We start from the raw sequence: 17,595 nt of genomic DNA on the forward strand, positions 1-17,595 counted from the left end.
AAGTGACAGTATCGCTACCTTATTAGAATCACAACAGAAGTTGAAGTTAGCCCAGGCGACCACCCCCGCACCTACCACCACCACCCCACACACACACACATGCACACACACACACACCCCAAAGTAACTAAAACATTTAGCTAAATCTGTGTTTGCTTTTTGGGTGTTTCATACTCCATCTGGAGTGAGGCTAACTGCGATGAGATGGAAAACAATAGGCGCCACTGGTGACCAGCTATTCCCATCGGAGGACGAGTCGTGATGAATGCAGGCACACTGATCCAGATTGCGGACAGACTGTGCGTTTACTTGTGCGTCATAATGAAAGCACACATAGGCAGGCAGATAGACAGAAGACACAGCATACACACACACACAAACACACTTGTACACACACACTCTTTCAGGGTTGTAGTCTGAATGAATCCTGTCCTGGATGGTTCCACTGAGTGACATTTTCCAACCAGAAACAGTGGAACACTATTTGGCTCCACGTTCATCCATTTCCATTGTCTCATATGAGGGGAGCCGTGGCTTTCTATATTCTACTGTTCATGTTTGCCCTGCAGGGCCTTACAGTAAATGTAAAATGATCTGCTTGGGTGGATTCCCTCAAAACCCTTCACTCAGCAGTTCTGTCGCAGGGCCATGCCAAGCCCACATGAGCCATATTCAGCTTTTTAGGAATGTGGATCTATGGCTGGCGCTGGCCAAGGAAGCTTGGTGGGTGTAGGAGTGGGATTGGAGGGGAAGGGGGATGTCTGTGTACAATTAGCCTGAACAAAGCTATCGTTGTCCTGGCCTGTTCTGAAGAGCAGCAAGGAGCTTTGGCTGAAATGGAGGAAATGCTACAGACTCTTTCTGTCTTTTTCTTCTCATTTCTGTGGTAGCGGGTTTCTGGTTCTGTCAGTCTTAGATCAGATATGTGTATGTAATAGCAATCGGGAGTAATAGAGACTCAGAGGGAGCCAGAAATGCAGAGACATTATGGGTGGTCTGAAACAATCTGGGATAGAGGGTTTCATGATTTAATTTATCCCAGTGATCCGTACATCAACCACACAAGGTTAACTTTTCCAACCTCAGATTAACCCACAGGAATGATCAACAATCTGCAGTTCTACATGAATAGGGAAATCACTTTTAAACTGCAGCACGGTCTCTTTTCACTTCAGTGACAATCACCTCACTGCCGCTGTCTCACCAGGTCCTGTACCCCATCCTGCCAGGCCTCCTGGACTGCAACCCCTTCAGGGACAACGCTGAGCAGCACACGCCCGGCTTGGCTGCCCGTGTCCTGGGTAGTGGCAGACTCCGGGTCCCTGGTGAGGCAAGGCGGGTTCTGGAGGTCCTGACCGAGACCAGGCAACTGTTGCAGGACTGTCAGCTTCACCTTGAGATCTCCTCGCAGCTCCTTGCCTACCTCTTCTACTTCATCAACGCCTCGCTTTTCAACACACTCATGGAGAGAGGTACCAGCACACAAGGGCACCTATACAGGATAAGGTGACTCACATAGGCGATGTGTAGGAGAGAAAAACCTACATAAACTCAGACCTTGTTCTGACCTAAATTCATAGTACATTGAAATAATGTACATAATGTACTTATATATCTCAGAAAAAATAATTACCTATACTTCCCTGACTGTACAGTTGATTTCTGTTTATACGTGTGGTTGTCTGGAGGTCGTACTGTAACTTGTTATTTACCTCTACAGCACTGCTTATAAATATGGGATCATATTTGCAGGCACAGACTGTATGCTATGAACAACAGGGTGTCCAAAAAGTCTGGAAGCATTTGTTCTTGTGCATGAAAGTTTACCTATACAGTTAACATTATGATAAAGTGTAACTTTACATTAAAATAAAGTGTTAGTCTTTACTTGATGCTTTGTTTAGTAGGGAAAACAATGGCATATGGATGTTTTATTTTGAAATTCTACAAATTGCTGGTGCTAGTGCTACTGTCAATCTTGATATGTCAAAATGTCAAAGAAACATGGTACATGATATAATTGCAAACGTGTCTAGAAGTTGACATTGGTCGTGTTGATATATGATTTCATATATCATTTTCCTGTGATGTGTGTGAAGGCTCTGAGGCAGGTTTCTACCACTGGTCCAGAGGCGTGTGCATCCGGGCCAATCTTGATTTGCTGCTGGACTGGGCCCTCGGAGCTGGTCCTGGACTGGGACAGATGGCCTTGGAGTACACACACACACTCTCCTCAGCAGTCAATCTACTGGCCACACCCAGAGAGAACTTACTGCAGGTGAGCAGGTGGGACTGTCGGACTATAAATATCTACCAGAGAGATTATGGGCTGAGAATTTGATACAAAGTTACTTTTTTTGCAAGGTGGACAAAGGCATACAGAGTTCCTAATAAATAAGAGGTGTCAACTGAGTCACTTAAACGTTTGTTTAACTATGAAAAGAAACGGTTTGCTTCTGTGGGAAAACAGTCGACCCTGCTGTATTTGCTTAATGTATTTTAACATCAACAAATATCAGGAAAATCTGCTTGGTTGCTTTATGGCACAATGAGAAACTGAGAATGAGAATCTTTATGAAAAGAAGCAACAGGGTTTGTAGAGTGGTATTAATTTTTAGAAACACCACCACAGCAGTCATTTCAACCAGGGACCCTTTTGTTTTTGGTAATTATACCAATTAATTTGAGCTGCAAGGCTGTTGCTACACAAATAACCTTTAAATCCAAATGTACAAATTTGCACTAAAAATGTACAAATATTAATAACTGGAGTAGATCAAACATGAATTGATTAATTTGTTATAATGTTTCTTATCGTGTGTGTATGTGTGTGTGTGTGTGTGTGTGTGTGTGTGTGTGTGTGTGTGTGTGCACCCGGGCAGACATCTTGGGCATCCCTGCGGTCTGACTACCCGGCCCTGAGTCCAGCCCAGTTGAACCACCTGCTGAGTCTCTACAGCCCTGCCTCTCCTTGCCCACACACCTGGGCTCCATCTGCACAGGAGCAAGCTGCAGCACACAGAACTGGTGAGAGGTCAACATGCTGTCAGCCTTTTATATTCCTGGCTCATTAAACAATACTGACTATTAAAGGGGAAATCAATCAGACAGTGGAGTTTGCACTGCAGCATGTTCTGATGGAGTTTGAGTTTCTGTGGGTGGTGCTCTTTTCTTTGTTGTTCAGCTAAGATGGCTATCTCTGTCCATGTTCTTTCATTTATTCCCAACAAACCAGAAAATTAAAACACATTATTTCCTTGGTGCCAACTGCCAAGGGGTTGTTCCCTGTAAAGACCTAGTGTTAAGTGAAGAGTGTTAAGAGCAGTAAATGTTAAAGCTTCTATGAACTGGGTATAGGTTGAATCAATATTGTGTTAGTCATTCAGTGATAGAGAGAAGCAAAGCAAACATTTATGTGTGTGAAAATGCTGCTCACTGTTACTTTAAATATGACATCAAAGCATGCACACACACTGATCTGATTGCATACTAATGAATAACATCTTTGCTAATGGAAGTGTACTCAGTGTATGCTCTCTTTCTTGCTTACTCCATTTCCCCTCTTTGTTTGTTAATTCTGTTTTATTCTAATGTTTAGATTGTATTTGTGCAAAAAAAAAAAAAAAAAAAAAACAATTCTCAAGTGTAACTAAGTCTGTGTAAAAAAAAAAAAAAAGGTTTTGCAAGACTGAGCTGACGTGAGTGAAAGACTGCTCCTCAGGCATAGATACTATTTGTGAATTTCACAATTTTTGTTTTTAATTTTGCTGTCCCCCTCCCTTCCTCAGCTGAGATCCTGGAGAGTTTTGACACCCACCACCCACTGGTGCTGCCAGGCGGGGGTTACCAGCTCCAGCTGAGGAGGGCAGTAACAGACTCGGCCCTGAGGAAACAGTTAGACAGGCTCAAAGAGTTCATCTCCACCCTGTCTGACTCAAATTCCATTGGGGACACAACTAATGGAAAGCCACAGGTAGAAAAAAGAAAGAGAGAAACTTTACTATTCTCTTTGTTTATTATATTAAGATAGCAGGTTTCACTCAAATATGCTTTAAAATGTATGCACTGTGTGAAATAAAGCTGCTCTCAGTGATTTTCTCAAAGTAAAATGCACCTTTCTCGTTTGCATTAATTATGAAGTAGGACTGTAGTTTTGCTCTGTTTACCTAAATGGAATTCTGGTGTTAGCTGTAGTCACTGGTGGGGAATTTCTTCTGCTTACAAAAAGTGACGCATCAAAACTTGGCAGGCAAAAGTGTCTCCTAAACAGCAGTGAGACAGAGAATGCTGGACTTGCCAACATTGGGTCTTTTGCCTCTCTTGTCCCCCTGGTATTCTTTAGTATAAAGCTTCTCACATCGACAAGCAGAGTGTGCTGCGTGCAGTTTACTTCACATTACATAGGACCTCTGGGTACTGAAGCCAGCAAAACTCAAACAGTGACCTCTAATTGCCATTTGGGGCCAGCAACATGCAAAGCTGCCTAACATTTCTTTGAATGGATAATTCACCCATTCTGGAAAAACAAAAAAAAACAACAAAAAAAAAAAACATATAATTCCATGCAAACCCTTGCTGCTCTGTAGGACATTAGTGGTGCTATCCTCCTCTATTTGTTACTGAGTGCTGGATACTGGCTGGATGCTCCAAATGCTAACTGTCATCATCTGCACCAATATTGTCCTACATAACAGCTAGGGGGTAAGTGATAATAAAAGATGTAATGTAATATAACAAATGATATCATATCGTATTTTTTAAAATTGGTGAACTCCCTATAAAGTTGCAACATTTAAAATTACTGGGGGCAGATTAACCGAGAACTAACCAAAAACATGGAATAATTTTTGTCAGTTGAGTGTAAGTGGTGCTCATTTTTTTGTGATTTGAATTATTGGAGCTCAGTAATTCACAAATATTGCTGTCCTTTGCAGTTGATCAACATTTGTTTTTCTAATGCTCTTTGTCCTCCAGGGCTGTGCCATTCCTACAGAGGCTAAACTGATCAAAATGGACATCCTCCCAAAGGCCAGTCTGGAATCCTTGCATTTATCACCAGTTGAGGTGATCTTACCACAGCTTTCCGTGCAGAGCCCCTCGCCTACCTCTCCGATCTCATCACCCCCATCACCCACCTCCACTCCTCCCTCTGCCCACTGCCTCGATGAGTTCAGCTCCTGCGGCGCCCTCCTTCTCTCCCAGAAGCTGAGGAATCTGGAGCTGCAGACTGCTGGGTCAAAGAGGTCGGCTCTGGACCCCTCCTGTCTCCTCACCCCACCCAACACCCCTTACAGCCTGGAGCTTGTTGACGTGGAGAAGGAGAACCAAGATAAATGGATGAAGGCCGGCAGTGAGACACATCCTTGGTCCTCTGGTGTGAATGTGCACGAGGAAGGTAAAATGTGATCTATCAAATGAAGTTTTCTGCTGAACTTTTCTTGCTGAAAAGAAACACTCAGTTAAATATTCTCTATTTTCTCCTAAGGTGGGCTAGTGTCTGAATGTCTAGCTGCGCTGACAGCAGATGGTTTGAAATCAGAATGCACAAATATGAGAAAAATTGTGGAGCTAAAAGAGGAGGAGGAGGAGGCAGAAGAGGTGGAGGAGGATGATGATGACAATAATGATGAAGAGATTTTTAGCCTGCAGCTGGAGCGGGGTGAACAAGGACTTGGACTTGCTCTGGTTGACACAAGGGTGAGTGACAGAACCGCTGCTGATAGTTAGTTGATACGCAGACCAAACACATATGCATGCTTGCAGTTAGCTATGGCTGTTGGTGACTGGGTTTGATCCAAACAAGCAATGAAACAGTTTAACAAATATGGGTTTTTGAAGGCTGGTCTTTTTGGATTGAAACTGCCAATATTCAGTCGTCAAAATCTTAAAATTTGACCTTTTCATGCCAAAAAAATTGCAAGTATTTATTGTTTCCCGCCAGAATTTGGCTCTAGTAGGTGGAAGAGCCTTGGACACAGATTTAGACCATCATGGCAACTAAAACTTTCCACTGAAATCCAGGATGACAAACCCCACCCCTCCATCCCTTACTTTGCTGCCTTTAAAAGAAGGTTCAGTTTCTAAAAGCAACAACAACGAAAAACACCTATAACAGTTGAATAAATGAATAAAGTCAGCATAGAAAATAAAATGGGATTGAAGATTTTAGAAACCTCTTTCTCTTGCTGTGGTAGAGGGAAAACCTCCATATCACCACTGGACGACATGATTGGCTGATATCTCATAGCTTGATAATATAACAAACTGATGTATCACTTTAATCCTGGACAATAACTCACAATTTGGGTCTCCTTTTAAGTCTGCTGGACCTCCCAGGTTAAAGGTGAAATCCATAAAAGCTCTAAAGATTACTGAACTATCTGCCCTCATGGCTCTGAAGATGCATCTCAGTAGGGCGCTTTCACCTTCAAATTGTCATCTGAAACATTTGATATCTGGGATTCTGTTCATATCTTTTGGGCATAATGCTCTGAAGCCTCATTCTCCACTCACCTGCCCTCAGTTTAAACAGCATGGTGGTCCAGAGGATGTTTATTGTTGGCAAAACAGCCAGTGTTTAGTTTTTTCTTGCCAGCAGTGAAAGGCCTTGGGACGACATTTGAGCAAACCTTACCCTATTGGTAAAACACTCCCCCTGCTGGTCAAAATATCAAATTGCATATGTGATTGAGCTTTTCCCGTAAAAATACACCACATCATCTCATCAGTCAAAATCACAATTGAGACCCAGAACACAAGTGGAACTTTTCCTTGCTACCATAAAGTTGGACAGCTCCATCGGGAACATGGGGGTAAGTAATGTGTCAAGAACATGAGCCAGTTGTTTGAAATCACACCAACAGTTGTGGCTTTGACTTAGGAACAGGTAGAGCTTCTCTTCGTTATTTGAGTCCACATCCTCTTGACGTCTTGACCCATGTTGCAGGACACTCCACTGAAGATGAACGGTATCTTCGTCCGGGCCGTGGTGCCAAACTCTCCTGCAGCTCTGTGTGAGAAGCTGCTCCCAGGAGACAGGATCCTGGCCGTTAACGGCATCAGTCTGCTTGACCTGGACTACCAACGGTGAGAAATGTTACAAAAAACCCAGCATCTGACAAACTGCTATTCAAAGCATCATCGATCAAACATGGAGGGCCTTCTTGCAATTTATCTAAAAACGAATAAGTGCTTCATGATGAAACTAATCTGTCTGTCTGTCTGTCTTTCTGTCAGTGGTAAGGAGCTGATCCAGGCTTCAGGTGACAGACCGAGGTTCCTGGTGGCCAGATCTGACTGGATGGCTAAGGCTTTACAGGATAAATGCTGATTCTGTTCACTGCAGTGATTTACCAAGAGACAATCAGTGACCTAGAGTCACTGACTTAAAGTGCACTTAAAGGTCACCATGAGAGCCTGATGAACATTGAGGACTGTGACACCAATGCACTCTATGAATTTAACCGATGACCTTGAATCATGGATACAGACTGAGGTTTCAGTTGCTCACTTTAGTACATCGACTCTCTGATTTGCATTAGCATGGTATTGATCATTGATAAGTATAATTAATACTGTGCTCCAGTGGAGGAGGCATTTTTATGTCAGACTACCAGGAAATGGCATCTGACATTTTGAATTGTTGTGAATGCATTAGGGGCCGGGTTTCAAATACCACTGGTGTCCCTACAAAGCAAAACAAATCAATTTGTGCATGACTGCAACTTGGCAGCACATAGTTACATCCCGCAGAGTGGGTACTGCATCTGATTTCGACAAAAATAAACAGCTATTCCAGTTACAGCTCATCTGTTCACAATTGTAAATAATGCTTAAAACCTGTTTAAATAAATGTGGAAAACATGAAACAGACAGTTTTGCAGAAGTAATGAGCTGTGTCTATGACTATTTCTGATCATTTCATTTTTTTTTTTTTCATTTATGTGCCTAGTTGGTGATAATTAAAATGGGCCTCAGGAAACTTCTGTGCAAAGATGGATATCAAGGGTCACCAGACAAACCACAAAATTCAAAGTACAAATAAATCAAATTAAATCAAATCAAATACATAAAGAACCTCACCATCAGATCAAATGATAAAATCAGGATCTCATTGTGCCGGTTATTTTATGAGCTAACAAAGCTAATAGCATTTGGTGCGTTTCTGTATAGTGTTTTGTGGCTATCGGCTTCCACAGGAAGACAGGCTATGATTCCTGTTGTACAATTCACCTTTCTCAGTCTTTATGGGTAATCATCATTCAGTCAGCCGTCCAAGAAGCACCACATCGTCTGCATATTTAAATAAAGAAAAATCAGTCTCAGAAATGTTAAAATTGTTACTCTTGATAAAAAACAGGACAGGGGACAAAACACAGCCTCGAGATGCTCTGCACAATTGCCTTAACCTGACCACTTTGACACAGTTCCATTTGTTTTGACTCTTTGGCATTTATTCTGCATGCATGTTTCATAAAATGTTTTACATATTACACACCTCGCTTTTGAACACATCTAACTTGTAACTCTACTTCTCTGTGATATGCTGCTTAGATTCCTAGTGCAGTACATGTGCGAGATGACAGAATAGGCTCATATTTTTCAAGAATTTCAATACAGTGTACTGATCTGTTGCCAGAGAGGCGATTCATATTCACCAGGATCAGCAAAAAAAGTACAAAAAAAAAAAAAATTTTTTAAAAAGTAAGCAAAGTAAAACACATACAGCATAAAACAAGGAAGAAGCTCAAGGACTTTGAGTTTTAGAACTCTGATATCATTTTTCCACCCTTTTCTCCAGCCGTTGGTTTCCATTCATTCCACTACGATATGAAAATGAGCTTTCAGAGACTTCCGACTTTCTTAACAACAGTATTACATCACTGTAATAAAGTCCTAAACATTAGTTTTCCTACAAGCAGCAGCACTGTTGTGTTTTGATGACTTGAATGTCTGAATATATTTTGTCATTTTAATATCCTTGAATGAAAATTAATGACTAGGCATACTTCATGATCAATAAAGCTTTTAATTAACAAATAAAGCAATCACCACAGCACAATGGGTACAATCATGGGTACAGGTAGGTAGACACTCAAAAATGTCTTGTGCAGTGTAATACAGCTATGCCATTGATCATAAAAAGAAAAAAATGCCATTGGAATTTCTTCGTTAACTTATTTTAGAGAAAAAGTGTTATCAGTGTTAAAAAAAAACAAAAAAAAAAACATCATTTTTACAGCTTCAACAAACTAGGTGTTTTCAACTATTTAGTGCACTTCCATGAGGTCTTTTTTATTGCATAGAACCACATCCATGTGTCTGCTCAGGCTCTGACTGTGGTGATAACACAAGCTGAGACAGAACTCATGTGGCGAAGACAACACATTGTCATCATCAGATCTCAAAGAAAATGATGCAGCCTCCGTTAAAAATGTGACTCTTCAGAATGAGCCAGTTGCTTGTTCCTTGGTATTGCTGCTTACAGACTTGTGGAAATTTGCTCGTCCAAACAGCTTCACGTTCGACACCGCACTTCCTTGGGTCCTCAGCAACACGCCTGTGAAGTGTGAAGTCGATTGGATGAACAGTTGTCAAGAAAACCAAAGGAAAGCCAGACAGTATCATACAACAATACAAGACAATAATGTAATACATTATTGTCTGGTTATTACATTATTAGCTGGGTAAAAAAAAAACATTAAAAATGTAATAACTGAGGCCAATAATGAAAATATATACTTATGTCATTTTATTTAAGTTTTATTTATTAACCATAAAGTGTCACGCTTCCATGACACTCACTTTTATTGTTGCCTCTATCAAAAAGCTGCCTCCTTGAATACAGTGGTACATAGAGAGAGGGTGTGCTGAATAGCTATAGTAGTGTGTTTGAAAGATGTAAATAAATTTAATTAAAGATGATGTTTTTCATGAGACGAAGTGGTGGTCTTTGTGTTTGAGGACAAAACATCTTCAAAGATGTATAGCTTTCATATCACACGAGTAATTGTGTTTGAAAATGTGTTTGCACTTCATTTGGAGGCATGTTAAGGAGTCATGGAAGTGTGACACTGGTTAGTTATTACATTACTGAATTTTATGACTTTTAAGAATGGAAAACTTATTACGTTAATTATTGACTGTTATTACATGATTGGCTGCTACACAAGACAGCCAAATAAAGAGACATTAAGAGATCCCTACATTTATAGGAGGGTAAGGTGTGGATTTAATTAATTTAATAGCCCAAGGTATTGTGTGCTCATATCTGTAGGCAAATCTGTCTGATCCTGCTCTAATCAAACATTGAAGAGGAATAGTCTTTGAAGTAAAATACGCAATATTTGATTATATAAAGACAAATTATGCAACTGAAGCACAATGTAAAATTATGTGTGCACACAACATCCTATATGCATTATATATCCAAATTATTGCAAAAAAATAAATAACTTTTGTATATATCTCACAAAGTAATTTGATGACATTGACACAAAAGTGTCCTTAAAAATGCAGTTTTTTTTTGTTTGTTTGTTTGTTTGTTTTAATATAACCTATCCACATATTTTAGAGATATAACATGATAATATGATGAAATAAACTGGCATGTCGTCACATGGATCTTTGTCTTCTTCAAAACCCTCCAATACCTCAGTTTTACAGCTGTCAGGAGCTGAGTTGCTGTCAAACACAAATACAAAAAGCGTTTATTTTACAGTCCAATATCAGTTCCGTGGTTTAGGATGGTGATGACTTTGTTAGCCGCAAAGGCAGGACATAAGAATGTGTTTCAGCCAAAACATCTAGTTATAAAATCAAGGGATTTTGATTGTATGTTGTTTAATATTTAGCACCTCTGCCAGATTTGCAAACATTTTTGCTGCAGTGTAAAATGCAGGCAAACTGTAATAAGTCTGCCAAGCATTCAAAATGATTTGTATGGTCCTTTAAACCTCCAGACCTCGTAACACTTGACAGCTTGTGTGTGTATCATCTAGCAATGTGTTTACATACGCAGCAAACTTTCCATTGGTGATCAAGGTAGATTTTCAAGTGGCAATTGCTGATTTAACAAAATATTTCTAAGAGTCTCTGAGAGAGCTCTGACACACTGAGGAAGCGTTTGACTGAAGAAGTGCTGAATGAGCTCTCTGACTTCTTGTTCTAAGGTGTGATGTGTGCATAGTAAGCATCACAGTGGGCGGGACCGAGCAAGACAGGTCATGCTTATCTATGAAAACAAAGTCCAAACACTGCAATCACTATTGCCTGTCTCTGAGCTCCACCAGCCACAGAGTTAATGTTCATTGTATTTCCATTTGCTGACAATGACAGAGGCAGAGTTATACACTGTGTACAAAGGGGTCTTTCTCCCTACAGCGTTACACAGTCCAGAGAGCCTGAAATACTACGAGGAGTTCTCCTTTCGTCCAGATGACATTATCGTTGTGACCTACCCCAAGTCAGGTAAACAGTGTGCCATTCTCATACAAATCTGGTCATAATGTGGTTTATATTGTTTAAAGATTATTTTCTATGTATACTGTAAATTGTTTATGTAAATGGAAGTGACTGCTACTACTAAATCTGTAGATGCTAAGATGCTGGACATGCACTGTTGGATACAGTGGTGGACAGTAATGAGGTACATTTACTAGAGTACTGTACTTACTTACAATTTTTGAGTATCTGTGCTTTACTTGATTATTATTATTTTATTTATTTATTTATTTATTTATTTATTTATTTATTTTGGAAACTTATTTCTTTCACTCCACTACATTTCAAAGACAAATAATGTACTTTCATCATTCATCATGTCATTACTCGTTACTTTCCATTGGTGATAAAGGCAGATTTTCAAGTGGCAATTTAGCTTTAAAGTCAGCTGTTGATTCTTTCCCTCCTAAAGGGGTTGGCCACACAGTGGAGTAGTAGAGACATGTTGCACCTTGATTTGAAGAGAACAGAATAGAAAAGGATAGAAACAACTTTACTGATCCCACAAGGGGCAATTCGTATGTAACTTCCTCATCCCACAAGGTACAAACACAGACAACAACAGTAACAATACTATCCATGCCAAGCACAGTCCAGTAAAACAGACAAGTAGGTCGTTGATAGGCCCATAAGTTAAGTTATGGCAGTTAAATACAGTATAAATACAAGAAGAAAGATATCAATAAATAAATAAATACAGGCAAGAAGAGACATTACCCCTAGGTTCTGTTATGGCATAGTTTGCTTAAAGTGATTACCATCTGAGTTTATCAGCCAAATGGCTGAAGGGATAAAAGATTTAGCATATCGATTGGTGTTGCTCAGAGGTACATGGTATTGACACCCAGAAGGCAACAGTGAAAACCACAGAATGCAGCATCTGTCAATATATATCAAGCCTGCACACTGTCATTTCATGTTGCCAAAATTCTTTCAAGGGCTGAACTGATTTACCTCAGAAATATGTGCTTTGCAGAAATTGTACAAATTCTAAGGTGTCCTGCTTTCAGGTACGACATGGTCACAGGAGATCCTTCCTCTGATCCTGAGTGGAGGAGATGCCGCTGCCATTGAGACACTTCCCAACTGGGACCGGGTCCCCTGGCTGGAGGAGCTCAGGGCCTGTGTTCTTGACCTGGAGCAGAGGCCGTCTCGACGCGTGTTCGCCACACACTTCCACTACAACATGATGCCACCGTCCTTCTTCAAAACCAAGCCGCAGGTACATTTTCCATTGAAACACGATTATGGCCAAGACAGTCTTGGTAAACAAGGCAATGTGTGATGCTGCTGAATCACTATTGCACCTTGGAGGTTTCAGTCTGGAGGAGTACATGCATTTACATTTTACTGTAGCTGGTCAAGTCCAAATTTCTTATAGCCCAATATCACAAAGTATGTATAAATAGGCTGTGCATATAATATAACAGTCATTGACAACATATGTAAAATATATGAAAATATATTAAGGTGAAATAAACAATATATAAAACATTCTAAAGAGGGAAACATTAGCAAAATATATGAAAATATATGAAAATGCAAAGTGTAAAGATAAGATTTAAATGACAGTTAAACATAAGTCTTATCTCCATAATTTAAGCGGAAACTCCTTGTGTACACAACTTAGAAGTCAGCACCTAGTTCTTGAAGCCATTAGCATAACAGAACGTCCCTTTTCCTAATGGATATTGATTCACCACCGGGAGTGATTAACCACAATGAGCCTCTTTCAGCTTCTGCCAGAACGTCTTCCCGTGAGTTTAACCTCACTGTGACACACATGCACACAAATGTGTGATATGAAGTGCACATATACAACCATGTGCACTTAAAACTGAATATAAGATGGATAAACTGGTGCTGGTGAGGGAAACAGCAGGTAAACACAGGTATTGAGGATCTTTTCAATTTCAGTGTAGCAGAGCCTTTCCAGTGAACCAGCAGGACCAGTAAGAGGACCCTGGCTCTCTGAGACCTCAATGGGACAGAACCTTAATTAATGTCATTAATACCTGTGTTTACCTGCCAAATGCATGCTGTGAAAAAGGACCATAAGCTTCAGTTCACTTTGATTTCATCTTCGGTCTGATCGAGCACATAATACAGGCCATAATACGAGCTTTAAGTCCATAAATGTTGTGTAAATGACTAAAAAAATGAATGTGATTTCTTCACTGCAGGTCATTTACATCATGAGGAACCCCAAAGATGTGTTTACATCTTCTTTTCACTATTATGGCATGGCCAGCTACCTCGTCAACCCGGGCACACAGAAGGAGTTCCTACATAAGTTCCTTGATGGAAAAAGTTACGTTCAGTCCTGTTCCCATCCAATATTTGTAATCTACAATAATCTTTAACTGTAGTGTGCAACGACAGCCAGGGTTGCACACCTGGAATCAAGATTCAGCATAGGCAGTGTTCAAAGGCCCGCTGTTTATTGCTATGGGGAATAATCATTAATAGTAGATGAGACATTTATCAACTAAATGCAATGCTTGTGTTTTTTTCCCCTCCAGTCATGTTTGGCTCGTGGTTTGATCACATAAAAGGCTGGCTGAATGCTGAAGACCAAGAGCGCATACTGTACATCGCCTATGAGGAAATGATCATGGTGAGGTTTTCAGCGATTCTCCTCAAAACTGCACTGACTTTTGAAAAATGTGGAAACCCCAATGCCTCCACCATCAAAGTAATGTCCTCTTCAAAACATTCCCCCAACAATTACGACTTAATGAGAATCCACAAGCTTACTAACAGTCTTGTTGTAAGAAGACAGAGTAATCTGTGTTCCTGTGTGGTGCAGGATCTCCAGGACTCTGTGGCGAGACTGGCCCAGTTCTTGGAGCGACCTCTGAGCTCTGAGGTGATAGAGAAGATCGCAGAACGATGCGCATTCAAGAACATGAAGCAGAACAAGATGTCCAACTACTCTCTGGTCCCTCCTGGATTCATGGACTTGGACAAGTCACACTTTCTCAGGAAAGGTGTGTCTCCTAATTACAGAAATGCATATTTGTTGAGCTTTTGTTTGTTGTCTACGAAAACAACTGCTTTGGTTAACTGCATTATCATTCAACTTGTTGCATGCTATTTTTCAGGAATTGCTGGGGACTGGAAAAACCAACTAACAGTGGCAGAAGCAGAATACTTTGATGCTGTTTATAAGGAAAAAATGAAAGACGTCAAATATAAATTTGTATGGGATTAAAATACTCTTTACATTAAGTCTTTACCATGATACACAATACCATACCATGATACAAAGAAACCCATGGAGAACGAGTGATTGCCTTGATCATTGCAGTTTGCTTTAATGTCAGTAGGGCTGAACGATATATTTATCACACTGTGACCTAGACTTGAACATGCAAGATGTTAATATCTCAAAAAGCAGTGATATGGACAATATCAAATTTAGGTTAGGGTTAGCCTAAGACAATATTTGGTCTGTTCTGATGAAAATATTTTATGAAGAAGCTGCATTTTCTACATCCAGTTGGAATAATTATGCTGCTCAATTTTCGCTGTTGTTACACTTAAAGTATTGATGATACATTGTGTTAAAGCAGTGGTTGCAGGAAAATTTTTCATCTCTTTTCAAATTTATTTTAATGCAGCCAAAAACAGTGACTGGTCTGTTCTAATAAAGAAAACACTTTGTGAAGCAATTGCATTTAATTCATCCAATTGGTGTTATTATGCTGTTTTTTGAAAAAGACTTAATTTTCACTATTGTTGACATATTGTGTCAAAGCAGAGCTTGCTATATCAAAAAAGTGTGAACGCGTCATCATGTCATCGTATCGCTATCGAGATATTTGGCATAAATAACGAGGTACGAAATACTGTACTTCCCTAAATGCCAGTCTCTTTTTTTATTTCATCATTAGTTAATTCATTCTGTCAGTTTTTGTTATTCTAGCTATTAATCCACAGAACAGAGCTGGCCTGGTCTTCACTGGCAAAGGACCAGCAGTGAATTTTCCCACTAGGTGTCGCAGTTTCTACAATACATGGTGTCACTAGAAAATAGAGTGATGTTGCATTCAAGGTATGTGGGGAAAAAATGTTTAATGGCTTTAGTGCAAATCAAAGTGTTCACACCTTTTGATCACCCTTTCACCATCCCGACCAGCTGTTTCCCATGTAATACCAATGGCAGAACTACAGAAAATATTTAATTTACTTACACTGCTGTGATGCAATCGCATGTACTTTTTAAGATATTTCAGTAATGTCAGTCATGGAAAGTCGGTTCTTTGACTTGAGCACAATTTTATGTTTTTATTATTATTATTATTATTATTATTATTATTTACTAAGGTTTCATTTTAAAGTGCAATCAACATTTTTATTTATTTATTTATTTATTTTTTTTAATTAGCCTTTATTTAGCCAGGAAAAGTCCCATTGAGATTAAAAATCTCTTTTTCAAGAGAGACCTGGCCAAGAACAGCAGCTGTGATCCAAAACACAAAGTTACTGACAAAGAAACAGCAACTGACAAAGAAACAACATAGCACATACAACAAAAATACATTCATACAATAGAAATACATTTTACACACAAGCCACTTGATAATTTTGCTAAAAGGAAGTACACAATTAAAAACATGAGCAGACTGTTAAATCAACCTCTAACACCTTCAACATGAATTTAAAAACATCAAGTGAGACCACTCCTCAAGATTTAAATCATTTTGCAACATATTCCAGGCTGACGGAGCTGAATAACTCAAAGCCATTTTACCCTTTTCTGTTCTAACTTTAGGAACAGATAGCAGTAAGACAGGGCTATTCAACTTCAATAACAAGGGGACCAAATATGAAAATCAATGGGGGTACAGGGGCCACATACAATATTTTGTCAATTAATGTCCGATGTCTCAAAAAAAGCTCTGCATATTATATGTCTATCGCTCAGAAATATCAGTTACTCTGCATTACATGAAGTTTCACTACACTGAAGCTACCCTCCAGAGAAATGTAGCAAGCTGAGCTACAATAAAGTGACAACATGTAGCTTAACTACATCAAAGCTACTATGTTTTTGCGAACCGACTTCGTTTCAAGTCATTGCTATATTAGTGATCAATAAAATGTCAGTCAAACATAGTCAGGCAAAAAAAAAGTTCAGTTCAATAGTTGATGAAACTGTGCTCTCTCTCAAACAACATGCTTCACATAATAGCAAAAAGCAGGTGGTATGTATATGCTAATGTGGGGGAAGTGTGCATATACAGTACAGGCCAAAAGTTTGGACACACCTTCTCATTCAATGCGTTTTCTTTTTTTTCATGACTATTTACATTGTAGATTCTAACTGAAGGAATCAAAACTATGAATGAACACATGTGGAGTTATGTACTTAACAAAAAAAGGTGAAATAACTGAAAACATGTTTTATATTCTAGTTTCTTCAAAATAGCCACCCTTTGCTCTGATTACTGCTTTGCACACTCTTGGCATTCTCTCGATGAGCTTCAAGAGGTAGTCACCTGAAATGGTTTTCCAACAGTCTTGAAGGAGTTCCCAGAGGTGTTTAGCACTTGTTGGCCCCTTTGCCTTCACTCTGCGGTCCAGCTCACCCCAAACCATCTGGATTGGGTTCAGGTCCGGTGACTGTGGAGGCCAGGTCATCTGCCGCAGCACTCCATCACTCTCCTTCTTGGTCAAATAGCCCTTACACAGCCTGGAGGTGTGTTTGGGGTCATTGTCCTGTTGAAAAATAAATGATCGTCCAACTAAACGCAAACCGGATGGGATGGCATGTCGCTGCAGGATGCTGTGGTAGCCATGCTGGTTCAGTGTGCCTTCAATTTTGAATAAATCGCCAACAGTGTCACCAGCAAAACACCCCCACACCATCACACCTCCTCCTCCATGCTTCACGGTGGGAACCAGGCATGTGGAATCCATCCGTTCACCTTTTCTGCGTTTCACAAAGACACGGTGGTTGGAACCAAAGATCTCAAATTTGGACTCATCAGACCAAAGCACAGATTTCCACTGGTCTAATGTCCATTCCTTGTGTTTCTTGGCCCAAACAAATCTCTTCTGCTTGTTGCCTCTCCTTAGCAGTGGTTT

General features: G+C 39.9%; 2 protein-coding genes across 6 annotated transcripts in view; both read left to right on the forward strand.

Moving 5' to 3' along the window:
* The window catches only part of radil2b (Ras association and DIL domains 2b), a 28,824-nt gene extending 20,935 nt beyond the window's left edge, over window positions 1-7,889 (forward strand). For all 5 annotated transcript variants that reach the window (XM_030077328.1, XM_030077331.1, XM_030077332.1 and 2 more), the window contains 8 exons: window positions 1,208-1,472; window positions 2,100-2,278; window positions 2,883-3,027; window positions 3,789-3,973; window positions 4,975-5,395; window positions 5,486-5,697; window positions 6,947-7,086; window positions 7,237-7,889. In XM_030077328.1, the coding sequence (XP_029933188.1) occupies window positions 1,208-1,472; window positions 2,100-2,278; window positions 2,883-3,027; window positions 3,789-3,973; window positions 4,975-5,395; window positions 5,486-5,697; window positions 6,947-7,086; window positions 7,237-7,330 (1,641 nt within the window). In that variant the 3' untranslated portion in view covers window positions 7,331-7,889. The remainder of the gene's footprint in view (window positions 1-1,207; window positions 1,473-2,099; window positions 2,279-2,882; window positions 3,028-3,788; window positions 3,974-4,974; window positions 5,396-5,485; window positions 5,698-6,946; window positions 7,087-7,236) is intronic.
* A 3,433-nt stretch (window positions 7,890-11,322) lies between these two features.
* LOC115377909 (sulfotransferase family cytosolic 2B member 1-like) lies at window positions 11,323-14,872 on the forward strand. The gene is made up of 6 exons (XM_030077986.1): window positions 11,323-11,469; window positions 12,513-12,724; window positions 13,686-13,812; window positions 14,025-14,119; window positions 14,312-14,492; window positions 14,607-14,872. The coding sequence occupies exons 1-6, from the start codon at window positions 11,331-11,333 to the stop codon at window positions 14,714-14,716; spliced, it is 864 nt and encodes a 287-aa protein (XP_029933846.1). The 5' UTR covers window positions 11,323-11,330; the 3' UTR covers window positions 14,717-14,872.
* The last annotated feature ends 2,723 nt before the right edge of the window (window positions 14,873-17,595 follow it).

This window comes from Myripristis murdjan, chromosome 19 (genome assembly GCF_902150065.1).
Source record: "Myripristis murdjan chromosome 19, fMyrMur1.1, whole genome shotgun sequence".
In the NCBI taxonomy this organism is placed as follows: domain Eukaryota; kingdom Metazoa; phylum Chordata; class Actinopteri; order Holocentriformes; family Holocentridae; genus Myripristis; species Myripristis murdjan.

Bases quoted from the DNA above. Each gene is read 5' to 3' on its own strand.
- LOC115377909 (XM_030077986.1), top strand. From the start codon at position 11,331: ATGACAGAGGCAGAGTTATACACTGTGTACAAAGGGGTCTTTCTCCCT. The intron at 13,813-14,024 runs GTTACGTTCAGT...TTTCCCCTCCAG, and splicing joins TAAGTTCCTTGATGGAAAAA to TCATGTTTGGCTCGTGGTTT. The intron at 14,120-14,311 runs GTGAGGTTTTCA...TGTGTGGTGCAG, and splicing joins CCTATGAGGAAATGATCATG to GATCTCCAGGACTCTGTGGC.